Source organism: Apus apus, chromosome 1 (assembly GCF_020740795.1).
Source record: "Apus apus isolate bApuApu2 chromosome 1, bApuApu2.pri.cur, whole genome shotgun sequence".
In the NCBI taxonomy this organism is placed as follows: Eukaryota; Metazoa; Chordata; class Aves; order Apodiformes; family Apodidae; genus Apus; species Apus apus.
The window spans coordinates 205,697,194-205,712,650 of record NC_067282.1 but is presented as its reverse complement, the minus strand read 5'-3'; the positions used below and the strand labels follow the sequence as shown (position 1 = coordinate 205,712,650).

Sequence of the window (15,457 nt, the reverse complement as noted above, 5' to 3'; positions counted from 1 at the left end):
TGTGCTCAGCAGCAGAGTCAGGCAACCCAGGGAGTCAAACACAGATTCCCTTTTCTTCTGTCTTTTAAAATCCCTGTTTACTCTAGATTCTTCCCCTTTGTTCCTGACCTCTGCACAATCCACGTTGGTAACTGAGGAAGCCTTCTCACCTGGATGGTTGTTAGGGAAGAAAACACAGTGTGTGTGCATGCAAACTGATCCCATCTCCATGGATAATCTGTTCTTATTTGTCATCTAGGTGAGAATCCCATCAAGGGTGGATAAGCCAGGATCAAGCCCAGTGAAGCAGTTCAATCAAGAGGTGAGATGAGTGTCAGGACATAGGGCAGTGGGGAGCAGGGTCTGGGCTGCTAAGGAAGGAGGTTAGAGAAGAACTGCTGCTCTTTCAGCCTTATCCTGTTTGAAGCCCTTTGGCCTGGGATTAATGTGGTTTCAGCTCCCCCTCTGGTTCACACTCTCTTGCCTCTTTCAAAACAAGGACTCTGCAGAGAATCTGTGTGCTTCATGTTCTGGGTGTGAGTTGTTCTCCCAGTTTTTGTCCACCTTGCCTTTCATGGGAGTTCATAGACAGGTGGGTCTCAACGAGACCCTGTCTCAGTCTTTGTGTTGTTTTGCAGCATTTGCTGCCTGAGCATTTTCACTGCTTGGGGGTTGATTCCTCTTCATCTTCTCCCTGGTTCTCTTCTCTGAATGATGTTGTCATCTCTCACAGCTTTTGGTGCCCATATTATTGACCATAATTGTCTCTGTCTGGATCTAGAGGAAACTCTAGGGGGAAAAAAAGGAGGAAACACTTTCACATCTGGAAAAGAAGGGATTCTTGGCAGTCTTTTAGTAAAGGAAATTCATTTGGACCTGGAATGCTCAATCCAGATGTGTTCCTAGCTGGTACCTCTAAGCATTGACCTTGTTCTCTTCTTTTTAAGCACAGTGTAGAGGGAGCTGCTTTGGGCTGATGTGGTCAGTTTAGATGGCATTTCACTCAGGATGCTTCCAGTTACTAACAGCTTTGGGTTGGTTTGTTTGTTGTTTCCTTCCTCATTTAGAATCTGTTACCAGCCCCACTGGTTCTCCCCACTCTTCATGAACTGGATCTTTTCAGGTGAGAGCCACCATCCTCACAGCCCTCTCCTCTCCATCTGCCTTCCCCTCTCCCTGCTCAGGGGATCCCATAAATCACAGGGATAATGAAGAATCCCAAGTTACTGCTTTGCAGGGGGCAGTTGAGAAGGCTGGGCCTGCAGTGCCTGTGCAGTGTGTGCCCTGCCCTGAACACAGCCCCCTGTTTCCTGCCTAGAGAAGGGTTTCTCTTCTTGACCTGGGTTGCTGGTGACTTCAGCTCTGAAGCAAACACAGAGTGTGTCTGAACCCAAATTTCAGCATTCTAGGTGCTGTTCTGGTAGAGGCACATCTGCTGAAACCCAGATGCCTTTCCCTTTCCTCAGGTGAAAGGGCACACTGAGCAGTGTGAGCAGCTTCACGTTCCTCAAAGCTTGTCCTTCAAACACACAGAAAATGGTTAAGCAACAGCATAAAGACACATGGCTTTCTGCTGGGGGACACTAGGAATCCATCCTAGATTTCTAAGCCCTGGGTAGCAGCAGAGCTGGGTGGTCTTACAGGTCATCACTGTGTCTGGTCTTTCCTGAAGAGCATTTCTAACCTTGTGCTTCCTTTTCTGGCAGGTGTTTCCAGCCTGTGCTAATCCACATCCAGATGCTGTGGGAGCTGATGTTACTGGGAGAGCCCCTTGTTGTCATGGCACCATCCCCTACAGTTTCCTCAGAAATGGTGCTGGCACTCACCAGGTAATGCCTCCAGTTCTGGGGCACAGACAACTGATAAATTCTAGCAGTTTGTCCCTTGCAGATCCACTCCTCTGCTGAGTCATAGAATTATGAAAGGATTTGAGTGGGAAGGGACCTTGCTCTGCTCTCCTTTGTCTGCTACAAATCCTCTCTCTCAGGAGCTCTTGACACTTAATCCTTCACTTCATGTTGAAGTGAACAGGTTCATTTTTTAATCTGAGCAAACCATGTTTACAGTTGGACTCCAGGATTGTAAAGCTCTTTTCCAACCTAAATTATTCTGTGATTCTGTGGAGTGGTCACTAGTGCCAGAGCTCCTGCTTTTTGTGCTGACTCAGCCCGTGTGTGCTGCAGTGGCTTTTGGGTGGGAATCTGATCAAGCATGGAATCATGGAATGGTTTGGGTTGCAGGGACCTTACAGCCCATCCAGTCCCACCCCTGCATGGGCAGGGACACCTCCCACCATTCCAGGCTGCTCCAAGCCCCATCCAACCTGCCCTTCAACACTGCCAGGGATGGGGCAGCCACAGCTTCCCTGGCCAACCTGGGCCAGGCTCTACCCACCCTCACAGCCCAGAATTTCTCCCTCCCATCTCAGCTCCAGCTCCCTCTGCCAGCTGGAAACCCTTCCCCCTGCTCCCATCCCTCCTGCCCTTGTCCCAAGCCCCTCCCCAGCTTTCCTGGAGCCCCTTCAGGCCCTGGAAGGTGCTCTCAGGTCTCCCTGGAGCCTTCTCTTCTCCAGGCTGAACACCCCAACTCTCCCAGCCTGGCTCCAGAGCAGAGCTGCTCCAGCCCTCCCATCATCTCCGTGCCCTCCTCTAGAATCTCTCCAGGAGCTCCATGTCAATTGTATTAGATTAATTTGCCTATGAAAGCACGTGAGACAAACAGCAGAGCAAGAGACTCTTGCTCATGTTCCCGCAGTGGTAGAGAAAAGTGAATCTCTCACGTTGGGAGACCTGATGGTTCATAGCCCTGAGGAACTTTGTGTCCCAGCTTCAAACTCTGCTTTAGATTAAAAAATAATAAATAAAAAGCCTGGGACTCCTCCCAAGTGGTACCTGTAGGAGAACAAGACACTGCTTGAGGACAGAACCCTGCTGTGAACGCACTTCCCTCCTGTGTGAAGGTTTATGTGGCACCTCTTGTGTGTGTTGTCCCAGCTGCCTGGCTCCCCTGAGGTTCTGCTGTGACTACAGGCCCTATTTCACCATCCACGACAGTGAGTTTAAGGAGTACACCACCAGGACCCAGGCTCCGTGAGTACCTTCTGCCCCCTGCCACCCCCTGGCCACTCTCTCTGGGAAGGAACCCCCCAGCTTAGCTCTGTTCTGCTTTTCCCCCCCTTCTTTCTAGGCCAAACATTGTTGTGGGAGTCACAAACCCTTTCTTCATCAAAACTCTCCAGCACTGGCCACACATCCTGCGGGTTGGGGAGCTCAGAATGTCAGGTAAGGAGGAACCCAAGTCCTGCTGTGCTGGCAGAGCTTGTCAGAGGCTGTCAGGAGCTGACAGCTGCAGTGGTGGCCATCCATGTACACCTCATCTCCTGGGAGAGCTGAGAAACCCAAGGCAAGTCTGGGCTCTCCCTCAGAATGGTATCATGGAATCACAGACCTTGGAAGAGACCTCAGAGCTCTTCCACCCCTTGCCATGGGCAGAGACACCTCCCACCATTCCAGGCTGCTCCAAGCCCCATCCAACCTGCCCTTCAACACTGCCAGGGATGGGGCAGCCACAGCTTCCCTGGGCAACCTGGGCCAGGCTCTCCCCACCCTCACAGCCCAGAATTTCTCCCTCACATCTCATCTCCAGCTCCCTCTGCCAGCTAGAAACCCTTCCCCCTGCTCCCATCCCTCCCTGCCCTTGGCCCAAGCCCCTCCCCAGCTTTCCTGGAGCCCCTTCAGGCACTGGAAGGTGCTCTCAGGTCTCCCTGGAGCCTTCTCTTCTCCAGGCTGAACACCCCAACTCTCCCAGCCTGGCTCCAGAGCAGAGCTGCTCTAGCCCTCCCAGCATCTCCAGGGCCTCCTCTGGACTCTACACCAGCTCCGTGTTCTTCCTGTGTTGGGGACCCCAGAGGTGGCCCCAGCCCTGCAGGGGGTCTCAGCAGAGCAGAGGGGACAATCCCCTTCCTGGCCCTGCTGGTCCCAGTGCTGGTGCCAGCCCAGGACACGGGTGGCTTTGCTGGCTCCTGTTAATCTTCTCCTCACCCAAGACCCCCAAGTTCTTCTCCTCAGGGTGCTCCCCACCCATTCTGCCCCCAGCCTGGATCTGTGCTGGGAATTGCCTTCACCCTGGTGCAGAACCTTGCTCTTGGCCTTGATGAGCTTCATGAGGTTGGCACAGTCCCCACTCATGCAGGATGAGGGCAAACAGGGATGAAGGTGAATTGTTGACAGGAAAACTTGTTGTGGGTTGTTTTCTGAAGCATTAGGAAAAGGAGAAGTCATTCCTGGGCTGGAAAGAGAAAATTCCTTAGAGAAGCTCATGGAGGTGGAGAGAGAGACTGATCATGATCTGTGAAGCCACGAGAAGCTCTAGGTTGAGGAGTGGGGGTTTGCAATGGCTCCACAACACGTTCCTGTTCCAAAGCTGCAGCAGCTCAGCCAGTGTATCAGTGGGCTTGTGTGAGGGTGGAGCTGAGGGCAGGTGGGGCTGAAGTGCAGGACTGGATGTTCTCAGCTGCCAGGTGCCTCACCTGTGAGCTGTGGCTGGGAGGGTCCATTCTGAGCCTCAGCTGGTCCTTTGCTGTCTTGTCACAGGAGACCTGCCCAAGCAAGTCAAGGTGAAGAAGCCAGCTAAACTAAAAACTCTAGACACAAAACCAGGTGAGTCCTTTTTTCAGACTGCGTTTCATGTTATTTACCCTCCACCTGGGGGATTTTGCAGTGAACATAATGTAGGTTGTTCTTTGGACCTCAACAAAGGGCAGTTCAGTGTCATGAGCTTCTCACCTTCCCATCCAAAGTTCTATTCTGGTACCCCCTGTTTAATACAGAAAACATGCATAGAGTCATGGAGTGGTTTGGGATGGAGGGACCTTAAAGATCATCTAGATTAAACCCCTGCCATGGGCAGGGACACCTCCCACCATTCCAGGCTGCTCCAAGCCCCATCCAACCTGCCCTTCAACACTGCCAGGGATGGGGCAGCCACAGCTTCCCTGGGCAACCCGGGCCAGGCTCTCCCCACCCTCACAGCCCAGAATTTGTCCCTGATGTCTCTCACCTCCCCTCTTCCACTTTAAAGCCATTACGTTTCTGTTCTGAGATTGAAAAAGCCAATTGAACAAATTATTTTAGTGTTGGGACAATTTCTAATTTCCTTAACTTGGTTTTATATTTTATTTTGGATAAAATACAAATTTTAAATTTTATTTTTTGCATTTTTATTCTGGATATCATACCAGCTTTTGGGATGTGGTGGAAGCCAAAGGAACATGCTTGCTGAGATGCAGCTGCCACTTCACTAACTGCTCAGCTCAGGCCTGGCCATAGGCTGGCTCACTGAGTTATCTCACCATAAGGAGGTTCTGGAGATAGTTTAGTGTCCTTCAATGACTTCTGACTGCATTAGCAATTTAATCAGTTTTGTAATTGTTCTTTATTTTTATTATTTCCTGCCAGGGTTTGTGCTGGGAATTCCAGTTCTCTTCTCCCTGCACTACATTGTGGTACATTCTCCAGAGCCTTCTCTAGATATATGGGCAAAGTTTTGTTTCTAACTTCTGGTTTGGTTTTGTTTTGGTTTGTCTTTTTTTTCCAATCTAGGAATCTATACTTCTTACAAAACCTTCCTTCACAAAGACAAAACCCTGATAAAAAGATTGCTGAAGGTAAGTGAGCCCCTCCCGTGTTACCCACACCCTGGGTCTCCGTGGGAAAACCATCCTGAGGGGTGGTTTGAACAGGCACAGCTCTCCAAAAGGAACAGCCTTTTTACAGTGTGTGATGGTTCTTATCCCTGGGCATGTTTGTCATGTCAGTTTTTAAATTTTTCAGTTGATTCTAGATTAATGGCACTGATGAAACCTAAGTGAGAACAGTCCTAGTTCAAAGCAGTGTGTGGAGATTGTACGTGGTGAAATGTGAGCGGTGCCTTTAACCAGGGAGGGGAATATATATACATATATTTGGGGCAGTGGAGTTTTCCAGAGTGCCCTGGGCTGGTGGCTTCTAACTGAAGTGTTTGGGAGTTCTGTGTCTGGAGGACAGGGGGGGGTGACTGTGCTGCTCTTGCAGGGCATCCAGCGGAAGCGCCCGTCCGAAGTCCAGAGTGCCCTGCTGAGGAGGCACCTCCTGGAGCTCACCCAGAGCTTCATCATTCCCCTGGTGAGTGGGATTCCCCTCGACAGTGTGTCTCACTACAAGAAGGGCATTGAGGTGTTGGAGAGTGTCCAGAGAAGAACAGCCAAGCTGGGGAAGGGTTTGGAGGACAAGTCCTGTGAGGAGAGGCTGAGGGAGCTGGGGTTGTTTGGTTGGGAGAAGGGGAGGCTGAGGGGAGGAGACCTCATGGCCCTCTACCCTGAAAGGAGGTTGCAGGGAGGTGGGGGTTGGCCTCTTCTCCCAAGTAAATGTCAACAGGACAAGAGGAAATGGCCTCAAGTTGCCCAGAGGAGGTTTAGAAGAAGAATTTCCATACTGAAAGAAGGATCAGACCCTGGCCCAGGCTGCCCGGGGAGGTTGGGGTCCCCATCCCTGGAGGGCTCCAAAAAACATGCAGATGTGGCACTTCAGGGTACCCTCCCGTGGGGGTTGTGTGGGTTGTGTGTTGGGTTTGTGGGGTGTGTGGCTGTGGGGGTTGTTGTTGTTGTTCAGGTGGGTTGTGTTGTTCCCTTCCCCCCTCCCCCTGGGTGATCTTAGAGGGCTTTTCCAGCCGTGAGGGTTCTGGGGTTCTGTGTGAAGGGCAGGGCAGCAGGAGCTGCTTGAGTGACAAGTTTGCACTTGCCTCTTTCATTCGCCTGCAGTTCAGCATCTGTAACAGAGTCAGGATGTGGCATGTGATGAAGGTATTTTATTTCATGGAAGGGAACGAAATGTCTCTTGATCACAAATCCCAGTAATTGGCATAAAAGTGCAGCTGGATATTCAGCTCACAGGGTGTAAAGACAGGACATTGCTCCTGCAGTGCAGGAACAGTTGTTCCCTGGAGTTTGATTCTACTGCCAATTCTTTGCTCTCTGGAGCAGGTGAGTCAAGGCAGATCCATAGGGAAGGGATGGGAGCCCAGAAAATTCCTCTTCCCCTTGAACTCTGCAATCAAACCCTTTTACAGTGGGAAACCCTCCCTCTGGGCTTTGGGGAGCCTTGCTGTAGAGCTGAAGAGACCTGTCCATGTGGTGATCACCCCTCTAAGGCAGAGCTGAGCTGATGCTTTCCTTCAGGGCCTCCCCTGTCTAGCCCCACTAGGAAGGTGCTGGTGCTTTTTGGGTGACTGTCCAGTTGGCCAAGTTTGGCTCCTCCACTTGTTTTTCTACAACATCTCAGGAGAACAGAGCATCTTCTCACATTCCAGTCCCTCCTGCCATCTTCTTCCCACCTGACCTTCTCCCACATGGCACACTTAGGAGTCCTGCAATGTCACTTTGTGACCCAGCCCCTGGTGGGAAACAAGCTGGAACATTTCATTTCATCTAAAATGCAATGATGAAGGAAAAAACCAGCAGAGAGGAGGAGGCTGTTGGCTGAGCCTGTGATGCACTGGAGAAGTGACCATGCTAGAGGCTCCTTGACTGCTGGAACTTTTCTTAATTGCATTTTTTCATTTCTTCCTAGGAGCATTATATTGCAAGTCTGATGCCTCTGCAGAGAGCCATTACTCCATGGAAGGTTTGTGCCAGAAGAAATTCTTCACCATGAGGGTAGGAAGGCACTGGAACAGGTTGCCCAGGGAGGTTGTGGCTGCCCTATCCCTGGAGGTGTTCAAGGGCAGGTGGGATGAGGCTTGTGCAGCCTGGGCTGGTGGGAGGTGTCCCTGGAACCTGATGATCTTTAAGGTCCCTTCCAACCTTCACCATTCTGTGATTCCATTTTCCAGTCCCTTCTGCTTTCCTTTGCCTGTGGGGACTGGCAGTAGTTGTGCCACATGCTGATCACCCTCTGATGCACTGTGTGAGCCTCCCTCACTCCAGGAAGAGGGTTATTACTCCTTTAAGAAAAAAACATAAAGCAACTGAAAATGGAAGCACACCCTGGGGCAGGTGCTTCCTGTCTTGCAGGCAGCTCAGCTGCTGGGGGTCCAGTTTGAATCTTACTAGCAAGGCTGGTTAAGATGCTCGTGCAGCAGTTGTTGAGGCTGCCTCATCAGCCCCTTCCCTTGTGGAGACAGATTCCAGCTCCTGCCTCCCTGTGCCTGCTGTGACCTGGGCTTTCTGTTCTGCAGAATCCTCCCCAGATCCGGCCCTTCCGTCAGGAGGATTTCATGAAGAGCCTGGAGCACGCGGGTCCCCAGCTCACCTGTGTGCTGAGGGGGGACTGGCTGGGCCTCTACAGGTGAGCTGGGGGTCATTCCTTCTCTTGTCCCCATGTCAGCTGCTGCAAGTGGCAACGAGCAGCAAATCCTGAAGTGGAACCGGGAGTTAAAAAAGGGGGTTTCAGGACAGAAACTGGTCACCTGGAAAACTCATGCCTGCCAGGAATCAATTCATCAACAATGGTTGGGAAGAGCAAAAACAGGGCAGAGTGAATCCTGTGAAGGAGTCAAGCTGAACATCAGGAGAAACTTTACTGTGAGGGTGGCAGAACCCTGGGACAGGCTGCCCAGGGAGGTGGTGGAGTCTCCCAACCCCCCTGCATGTGTTCCTGTGGGATCTGCTGGAGGTGAACCTGCTCCAGCAGGGGGTTGGGCTGGATGATCTCCAGAGGTCCCAGCCCCACCACTCTGTGACACTGTGGTTTAGGAAGTCTCTTCACTGGGCAGATACAGTGGGGTTTGGAAGCTGCCAATTCTCCACCTTCAGGAGCTTCAGCTGAGTCCTTGATGCTGGAGAAGGTGGGGACTTGTCTCTGACATCAGTGTCAAGGTTTAAGGCTGGGCTGGCAATTAAACACCTGACAGATGCTCTGTGCTCTGTGTTAACCCTTCATTTATTGTCCTCCTGGGAGTCTTTCAAGTGTCTGGGCAAGGGCAGAAGGGGAGTAAAGACTTGTCATCCAGTCATAGATTGGTTTGGTTTGGGAAGGGACCTTCAAGCTCACCCAGTCCCACCCCCTGCATGGGCAGGGACACCTCCTACCAGCCCAGGCTGTTCCAAGCCCCATCCAGCCTGGCCTGGAACACTTCCAGGGGTATGGTTGTGTGTGTTTGTGCAGCATTCAGGGAGCAGCCATTTCACCTGTAGGGCTTGATGGCAGCACTGCTGGAACTCAGGAGGATGCTTCAGGGAAGAGTTTCAGAGAGCATGCAGGAGAGTGTGGCCATCGTTTTTGTAAAGGAGAATGAGTTATAAACAGGATGGAGAAGACACTTGTGGCAATATGAGTAGGAAAAATCCAGAAGTGGGGTACCCAGTGGGAAGGAACATGGGAGATGGATGGATGTGAAGAACAAATTCCTTAAAGTGAGCAGAGACAATAGTCATGGGTCAGTGTGTTTTGTTGCTGTGATGGAGTTTGGATCCTTGTGTGCTTTAATGTATTGAACAGAAAACAAGCAGCTCCAACCCCTGTCTGGGTGTGGTACCATTTAATTTGGGGCAGCCAATATTTTGAAAAGCAGCAACAAACAACAAGGTCTTTAAACTGCTTGAGCTTTGCAGGCAACTGATGCTCCTGCAGCAGGTCACACTTCCCGGGGTTGGTTAACTCTGAGATTTTGTGCATGAACTAATTCCTGTGTTCACAAGTCAAACCCTTAACTGAAAAATGTCTGTGTCACGGTGGCATCTGGAGACCTTGGCTGGGCTGGAGACTCCACTGAGCTGGGCAAAGTGCAGGAGCAAGAGGCCTTGAGGTTGGACAGAAAGAAACTGCCCAGAGCTCAGCTGAGCTGTGTGTGATGTGCTGCTGAGGGAGCAGCGGGAGGAGACACCGAGTGACTCGCCCTTCCCAGGGGAAAGTGCTGGATTAGTGAGGAGGTTGCAAAGGTTGTGCTGCTAACGTGGCTGGTGCTCAGCTTCAGATGGCACCTGAAGCCTCATCATTTGCTGTGTCCACCCATGGGGTCCCCAACACAAGAAGGACACGGAGCTGTTGGAGAGAGTCCAGAGGAGGCCCCGGAGATGCTGGGAGGGCTGGAGCAGCTCTGCTCTGGAGCCAGGCTGGGAGAGTTGGGGTGTTCAGCCTGGAGAAGAGAAGGCTCCAGGGAGACCTGAGAGCACCTTCCAGGGCCTGAAGGGGCTCCAGGAAAGCTGGGGAGGGGCTTGGGCCAAGGGCAGGGAGGGATGGGAGCAGGGGGAAGGGTTTCCAGCTGGCAGAGGGAGCTGGAGCTGAGATGTGAGGGAGAAATTCTGGGCTGTGAGGGTGGGGAGAGCCTGGCCCAGGTTGCCCAGGGAAGCTGTGGCTGCCCCATCCCTGGCAGTGTTGAAGGGCAGGTTGGATGGGGCTTGGAGCAGCCTGGAATGGTGGGAGGTGTCCCTGCCCATGGCAGGGGTGGGACTGAATGGGCTTTGAGGTCACTTCCAACCCAAACCATTCTACTATCCTGTGATTTTCTGCCTCTGCTGCCACATCCCTTGTCTTTTAGTCAGGGGCTTTTCAATCCCACTTTGAGTTTGATCTGCAGTTCTGTAGCACTCAGAGATAAACCCCTGCTCATTTTCCCTGTGTAGCTCAGTAAAAACAGACTTAATTTTGTGCTGCACTGGTGAGGTATAAATTGCCCATCCTGTGACACAGCCCAGGTGACACCTGGTTTACGTAGGAGAGCTGTAAATCCCCAGTTATGCGGGAGTTAAATCCTTTCTGGCAAATGGTTGAAAACTTTAAATATAAGGGAAGGAGAGAAATGAAGTCAGACACTGCGGAGGAGTGTGGGTTTCTCCCCTGTTGAACCACCCCAGTTATCTGGAGTCCAAAGGGCCAGGACCAGGCTGCAGCTGGGCAAAGGGCACTGCTGGTGGCCTTGGCTGAGGGAGGCAAGAGTCCAGCAGCTTGTCCCTCACCTTGGTGACAAGCTGCTAAAGCTGCTCGGCTGGATCGTGTTAATGCCCCCAGAGAAGCCTCTGGAGCAGAGAAGATATGAAAAGAGCTCATTAGCTCATAATCCCTAACGGTGCTGTGGAGCAGTGTCCTGTCCTCCCACATCTGGGCCTGCTGCAGTAGGGAGGGGACTCCGGGCACTGGAGGCAGCGTGTCTGGGTCCCCCTCTGTCCCCTTCTCAGTGACACGGAGTGGTCAGGGTTGGAAGGGGCCTCTGGGGATCATCCAGTCCAAGCCCCTGCCAGAGCAGGGTCACCTACAGCAGAACCCACAGGAACAGATCCAGATGGCTTTGGGATGTCTCCGGAGAAGGAGACTCCACAGCCTCCCTGGGCAGCCTGTCCTTGTAACTTCAATGAAGTTACAAGTGATGGGACCAGAGGAAATGGCCTCAAGGTGCTCCAGGGAAGGTTTACTTTGGATGTTGGGAAGAATACCTTCAGTGAAAGGGTTGTCAGGCCCTGGACCAGGCTGCCCAGGGCAGGGGTGGAGTTCCCATCCCTGGGGGGTTTGAGTAGTGTAGTCATAGTACTGAGGGAGACGGGTTAGTTAAGGGCTGGTCAGTGTTAGGTTGATGGTTGGACTTGGAGATCTTAAGGTCTTTTCCAACCAAGGTCTTTCTGTGATTCCGTGTGATTCTGTCCCAGGGCTCTGTTACCCTCACAGTAAAGAAGTTTTTCCTCCTAACTCTGGTGTCACCTCTGCAGGAGGTTCTTCAAGTCTCCCAACTTCGATGGCTGGTACCGCCAGAGGCACAAGGAGATGACCCAGAAGCTGGAAGCCCTTCACTTGGAGGCCATCTGTGAGGCAGTAGGTTCCAGCTGCAGGTGTTCCAGCCAGGGCCAGGCTCCTCAGGCTTGGGAAAGGGAGTTGGGGACACCACCAGCTTGGTGTCTTAGCTCTGCACTGATGGGGACACGGGGCTTTTTGCCCTGGGGACTCACAGCTCTGCCCTGTGTCAGTGCCCAGGAGCAGCAGCACAGCTGAGGGACAGGAACCCCAGCAGCTCAGTCCCCCAACTTTGTCAGCCAGTGCAGGTCCTGCTCTGCTGCTTCTGTCAACTATTTTTCACTCATCAGGCCCTTCCCAAACCAACAGAGTGCCAGGCTGGAAGTGTCATCTGGTGCTGGCTTCCTTCATCATATCATAGAATCATGGAATGGGTGGGTTGGAAGGGACCTCAAAGCTCATCCAGTGCCACCCCTGCCATGGGCAGGGACACCTCCCACCATTCCAGGCTGCTCCAAGCCCCATCCAACCTGCCCTTCAACACTGCCAGGGATGGGGCAGCCACAGCTTCCCTGGGCAACCTGGGCCAGGCTCTCCCCACCCTTGTAGTGGAATTTCCTCTAAATGCCTAAAGAGAAGAGGTATGAATTTCACTATTAACTGCTGGTGCAGTTTCTTCAACCGAGCAGCTGCTGGGGTGGTCCTGGGAGCTCTGGTGTCCTCCCCAGGTGCATCTGCAGCTGCAGTGCCTGCCTCTGTGGAGCAGAGCAGGTCCTCAACATGGTGTGGGCAAGGCCAAAGCTGCCTCCTTTGTCAACAGGCCTGACTGACAAAGAGATGTAAACTCTGAGCACAGCACGAGGTTCATGCTGCTGGCAGGAGGAGGGGAGCTCAGCACTGCCTCTGCTACTGCAGCTTCCCTTGGCTCTCCTCTTGCAGGCAAGAGCTTGATGTTCTCATGGGCAGAAAAGGGGGGAGGGCTGGGCAGAGCTGGCTTGCCCATTTAGGCTGTGAGCAGAGCTGGGGAAGAGGGTGAGAAACCTCCTTCCTTTTATTTCAGGCTTTGCTTAGAGGTGTCTTTTTGAGAAAAGCTTCTGTAAATACGCAGTGTCGCTGAAGAAAGCTGTTCTCTCTCTTCAGGACATTGTGGCCTGGATGAAGGACAAGTCTGAGGTGGAGATTGTAGATCTGGTGCTAAAACTGCGTGAGAAGCTGGTAAGTTTTCCACCCTTCTTCCTGCACTCATCCCTGTGTGTCCATGTGTCAGGGAGAGACCAGGGACAGGGATTGCACTTGTTGCTTAGAAAAACTGTTCTTGCCTCCTGATTTGGAGAACTGGGAGGTGGGTCAGTCATGACACTTGAGTGCTTGGTCTCTTCTCCCCAGGAACAAGTAACAGGACCAGAGGGAACGGCCTCAAGTTGTGCCAGGGGAGGTTGAGGTTGGATCTGGGGAACAATTCCTTCCTGGCAAGGGTTGTCAGGGCCTGGCCCAGGCTGCCCAGGGCAGGGGGGAGTCCCCATCCCTGGGGGCATTTCCAAGCCCTGGAGATGTGGTGCTGGTGGCCTTGACTTTTGGTCTTTTCCAACCAAAAAGTTTCTGTGATTCTGTGAAAAGGATTCAAAGTTCTGAGTCTTCTCAGCTCCCTGGGGCTCAGGTGACAAGTTTCCTGTCACCCCAGAAGTTTGCTCAGTCAGCAGTGAAGCAGAAAGAGCAACTTCGGAGCTATTCTAAGTCTCTGCTTTTCTCCTCTCTCCCCCTGCAGGTCAGAGCCAGGTGCCAGCACCTCCCGGTGCAGGAGGAAACTCTGCAGAGGGTGGGTCTGTACATCGAGACCATCATTGGCTCCTTGCCCGAGGATCTCCAGGCTGTGCTGCACCACCACTGAGCAGGGGCACAGGGCTTTGCTGGAGAAGGAAGGTTCCTCCCACCCTGCTCTGAGCTGTGGGCAGTTGTGTTTGGAAAGGAAAGTTCTCCCCTGATCCAGCCAGCACGACCTGACCTGGGCCTTGCTCACAGCTCGGGGTGGTTTTGAGCACGTGAGGGTCAGAACTGTGGCAGGAGCAGGGACCTGCCTGCACTGCTCTGGCTGGTCCTGCTGTGGGGAGCTGGGTCAGGGGACTGCAGAGGAGAACCTGTTCCCCCTGTGGCTGTTAGTGAGTCAGGAAGTGTCAGCCAGGCTTCCAGCTGCATGTGCCAGGCTGTGCCAAGCCTGTGGTGCCCATATGTACACACCCCCATCTTCATCTAGTGCTTGGGCTCCCAACATTCCAGTGCCATCATCCTGCCTGGGAGCAGCAGGACCAGCCCTGAGGGGGGGAGTTGTTTTCAGGACAGCTCCTGGTGGTAACGAGAGAGATTCTGCTGCCCCACATACAAATGATGTGGAAAAAAATGGTCACTGCCCATTCACAGCCTGATTCAGGCCAACAAGAGCTTCAGCTGTGGTGGCAGTGGGAGGAGGAGCTGCTGGGCATGGAATGCTGTTGGCTTTTTCCCCAAGGTGGTGACAGAGAAGGGGCTGGTGCCTCCAGAGGGAGCAGAGCTCTCCGGAGGCTGCTGTGGGAATGGCAGGAGCTGCTGGAGCTCTGCAAGGAGGAGCTGGCCTCCAAATGTCATTTATTCTGCTTCCAAACCCAAGTTTGTGTGCTCTGATAAAGCCCAGGAGAGCTGGAGCTCTGCCTGGGGCAGGGAGATGGCTAAAGCAGCCAGCCCTCTTGCTGACAACACGTGTTGGAGGAGCTGATCTGTGCAGCCTGTGTGGGCCCTGCCCAGTGGGAGCTCTCAGAGCAGCCCTCAGTGTCCCCAACCTCCCCAGCTCTCACCATGCCTTGTTCTCCCCACAGCCCAGCTTCCAGCTTGGCCATTCTGCTCCCACTCACCTCTTGGGAAAGAGAGAGACATGTGGGGTGCTGGGCTGCAGGTGAGGGGGCCTCGGGGCTCTGAGGCCACCTCTGGAGGCAGTTGAGCTGTGCCTGAGCCAGGAGGCTCTGCCCAGGGCCTTGGAAAGGGCTTTAGAGTGAAGTGCTGCTGCTGTAGCTGTTTCACCACCTGCCAGCCTGGATGTTTGCCTTAAGAATGGGTTTGAGGATGGCTCTGGCAGCCTGATGCTCCAGAGGAAGCCCTGGAATGTTCCTTGGCAGGTGGCAAAGTTCAGCATCCCAGCCCAGACTTGCAGGGAGCTGGGGGCAGTGCTGGGGAGGGTGGGAGCTGTGCTGCTCCCCTGGCATCCCCAGGGCTGGGGGGATGTCCCTGGGTCTCAGAGGTGAAGCCTTCCTGCCTGTTCCCCTCCTGAGCCAGGCGTGGGCAGAGCAGGAGCAGCAGGAACCTGATGGGTTTCCCACCAGCTCCAGCCTGGGGGTGGCCGAGTGAGGAGGCACAACTGCACCTCCTGCTCCTGGGCATCCTGGGCAGCTCTTGGTGCAGCCCTGGCTGTGTGTGCTCTGTAAATAGGGGGGGCAGGTGTCTGTGCAGGAGCTCTGCAGAGGCTGGTGGAACCAAGCACTGATGTAGAAAATATTAGTTAAAAAAAAAAAACAACCAACAATTAAGCCACATTGTGTCCTGGTTTGGGGTCCTAGTAGATTTATTTGGTTAGAAATGGAGTTTCTCTGCAGAAGTGCTGTTGGGCTGGGTCCCTCATGGCCCTCAGTCCCCATTAGATGTCTGTCCAGGGTTGTCACTCAGCACAGCATCCCAAACTGGTTTGGGTGGGATGGGACCTCAAAGTCCATCCAGTCTCACCCCCTTCCATAGGCAGGGACACCTCCCAGCAGCCCAGG

At 53.2% G+C, this 15,457-nt stretch overlaps 1 protein-coding gene across 1 annotated transcript in view; it reads left to right on the top strand.

Moving 5' to 3' along the window:
- Positions 1 to 15,243, top strand: part of DENND6B (DENN domain containing 6B) — a 29,231-nt gene extending 13,988 nt beyond the window's left edge. The window contains exons 8-20 of the mRNA XM_051612340.1: positions 239 to 301; positions 1,047 to 1,102; positions 1,686 to 1,808; positions 2,973 to 3,068; positions 3,166 to 3,260; positions 4,572 to 4,637; positions 5,580 to 5,644; positions 6,051 to 6,140; positions 7,584 to 7,637; positions 8,191 to 8,300; positions 11,654 to 11,756; positions 12,816 to 12,890; positions 13,441 to 15,243. Of these exons, the coding sequence (XP_051468300.1) occupies positions 239 to 301; positions 1,047 to 1,102; positions 1,686 to 1,808; positions 2,973 to 3,068; positions 3,166 to 3,260; positions 4,572 to 4,637; positions 5,580 to 5,644; positions 6,051 to 6,140; positions 7,584 to 7,637; positions 8,191 to 8,300; positions 11,654 to 11,756; positions 12,816 to 12,890; positions 13,441 to 13,563 (1,119 nt within the window). The 3' untranslated portion in view covers positions 13,564 to 15,243. The remainder of the gene's footprint in view (positions 1 to 238; positions 302 to 1,046; positions 1,103 to 1,685; positions 1,809 to 2,972; positions 3,069 to 3,165; positions 3,261 to 4,571; positions 4,638 to 5,579; positions 5,645 to 6,050; positions 6,141 to 7,583; positions 7,638 to 8,190; positions 8,301 to 11,653; positions 11,757 to 12,815; positions 12,891 to 13,440) is intronic.
- The last annotated feature ends 214 nt before the right edge of the window (positions 15,244 to 15,457 follow it).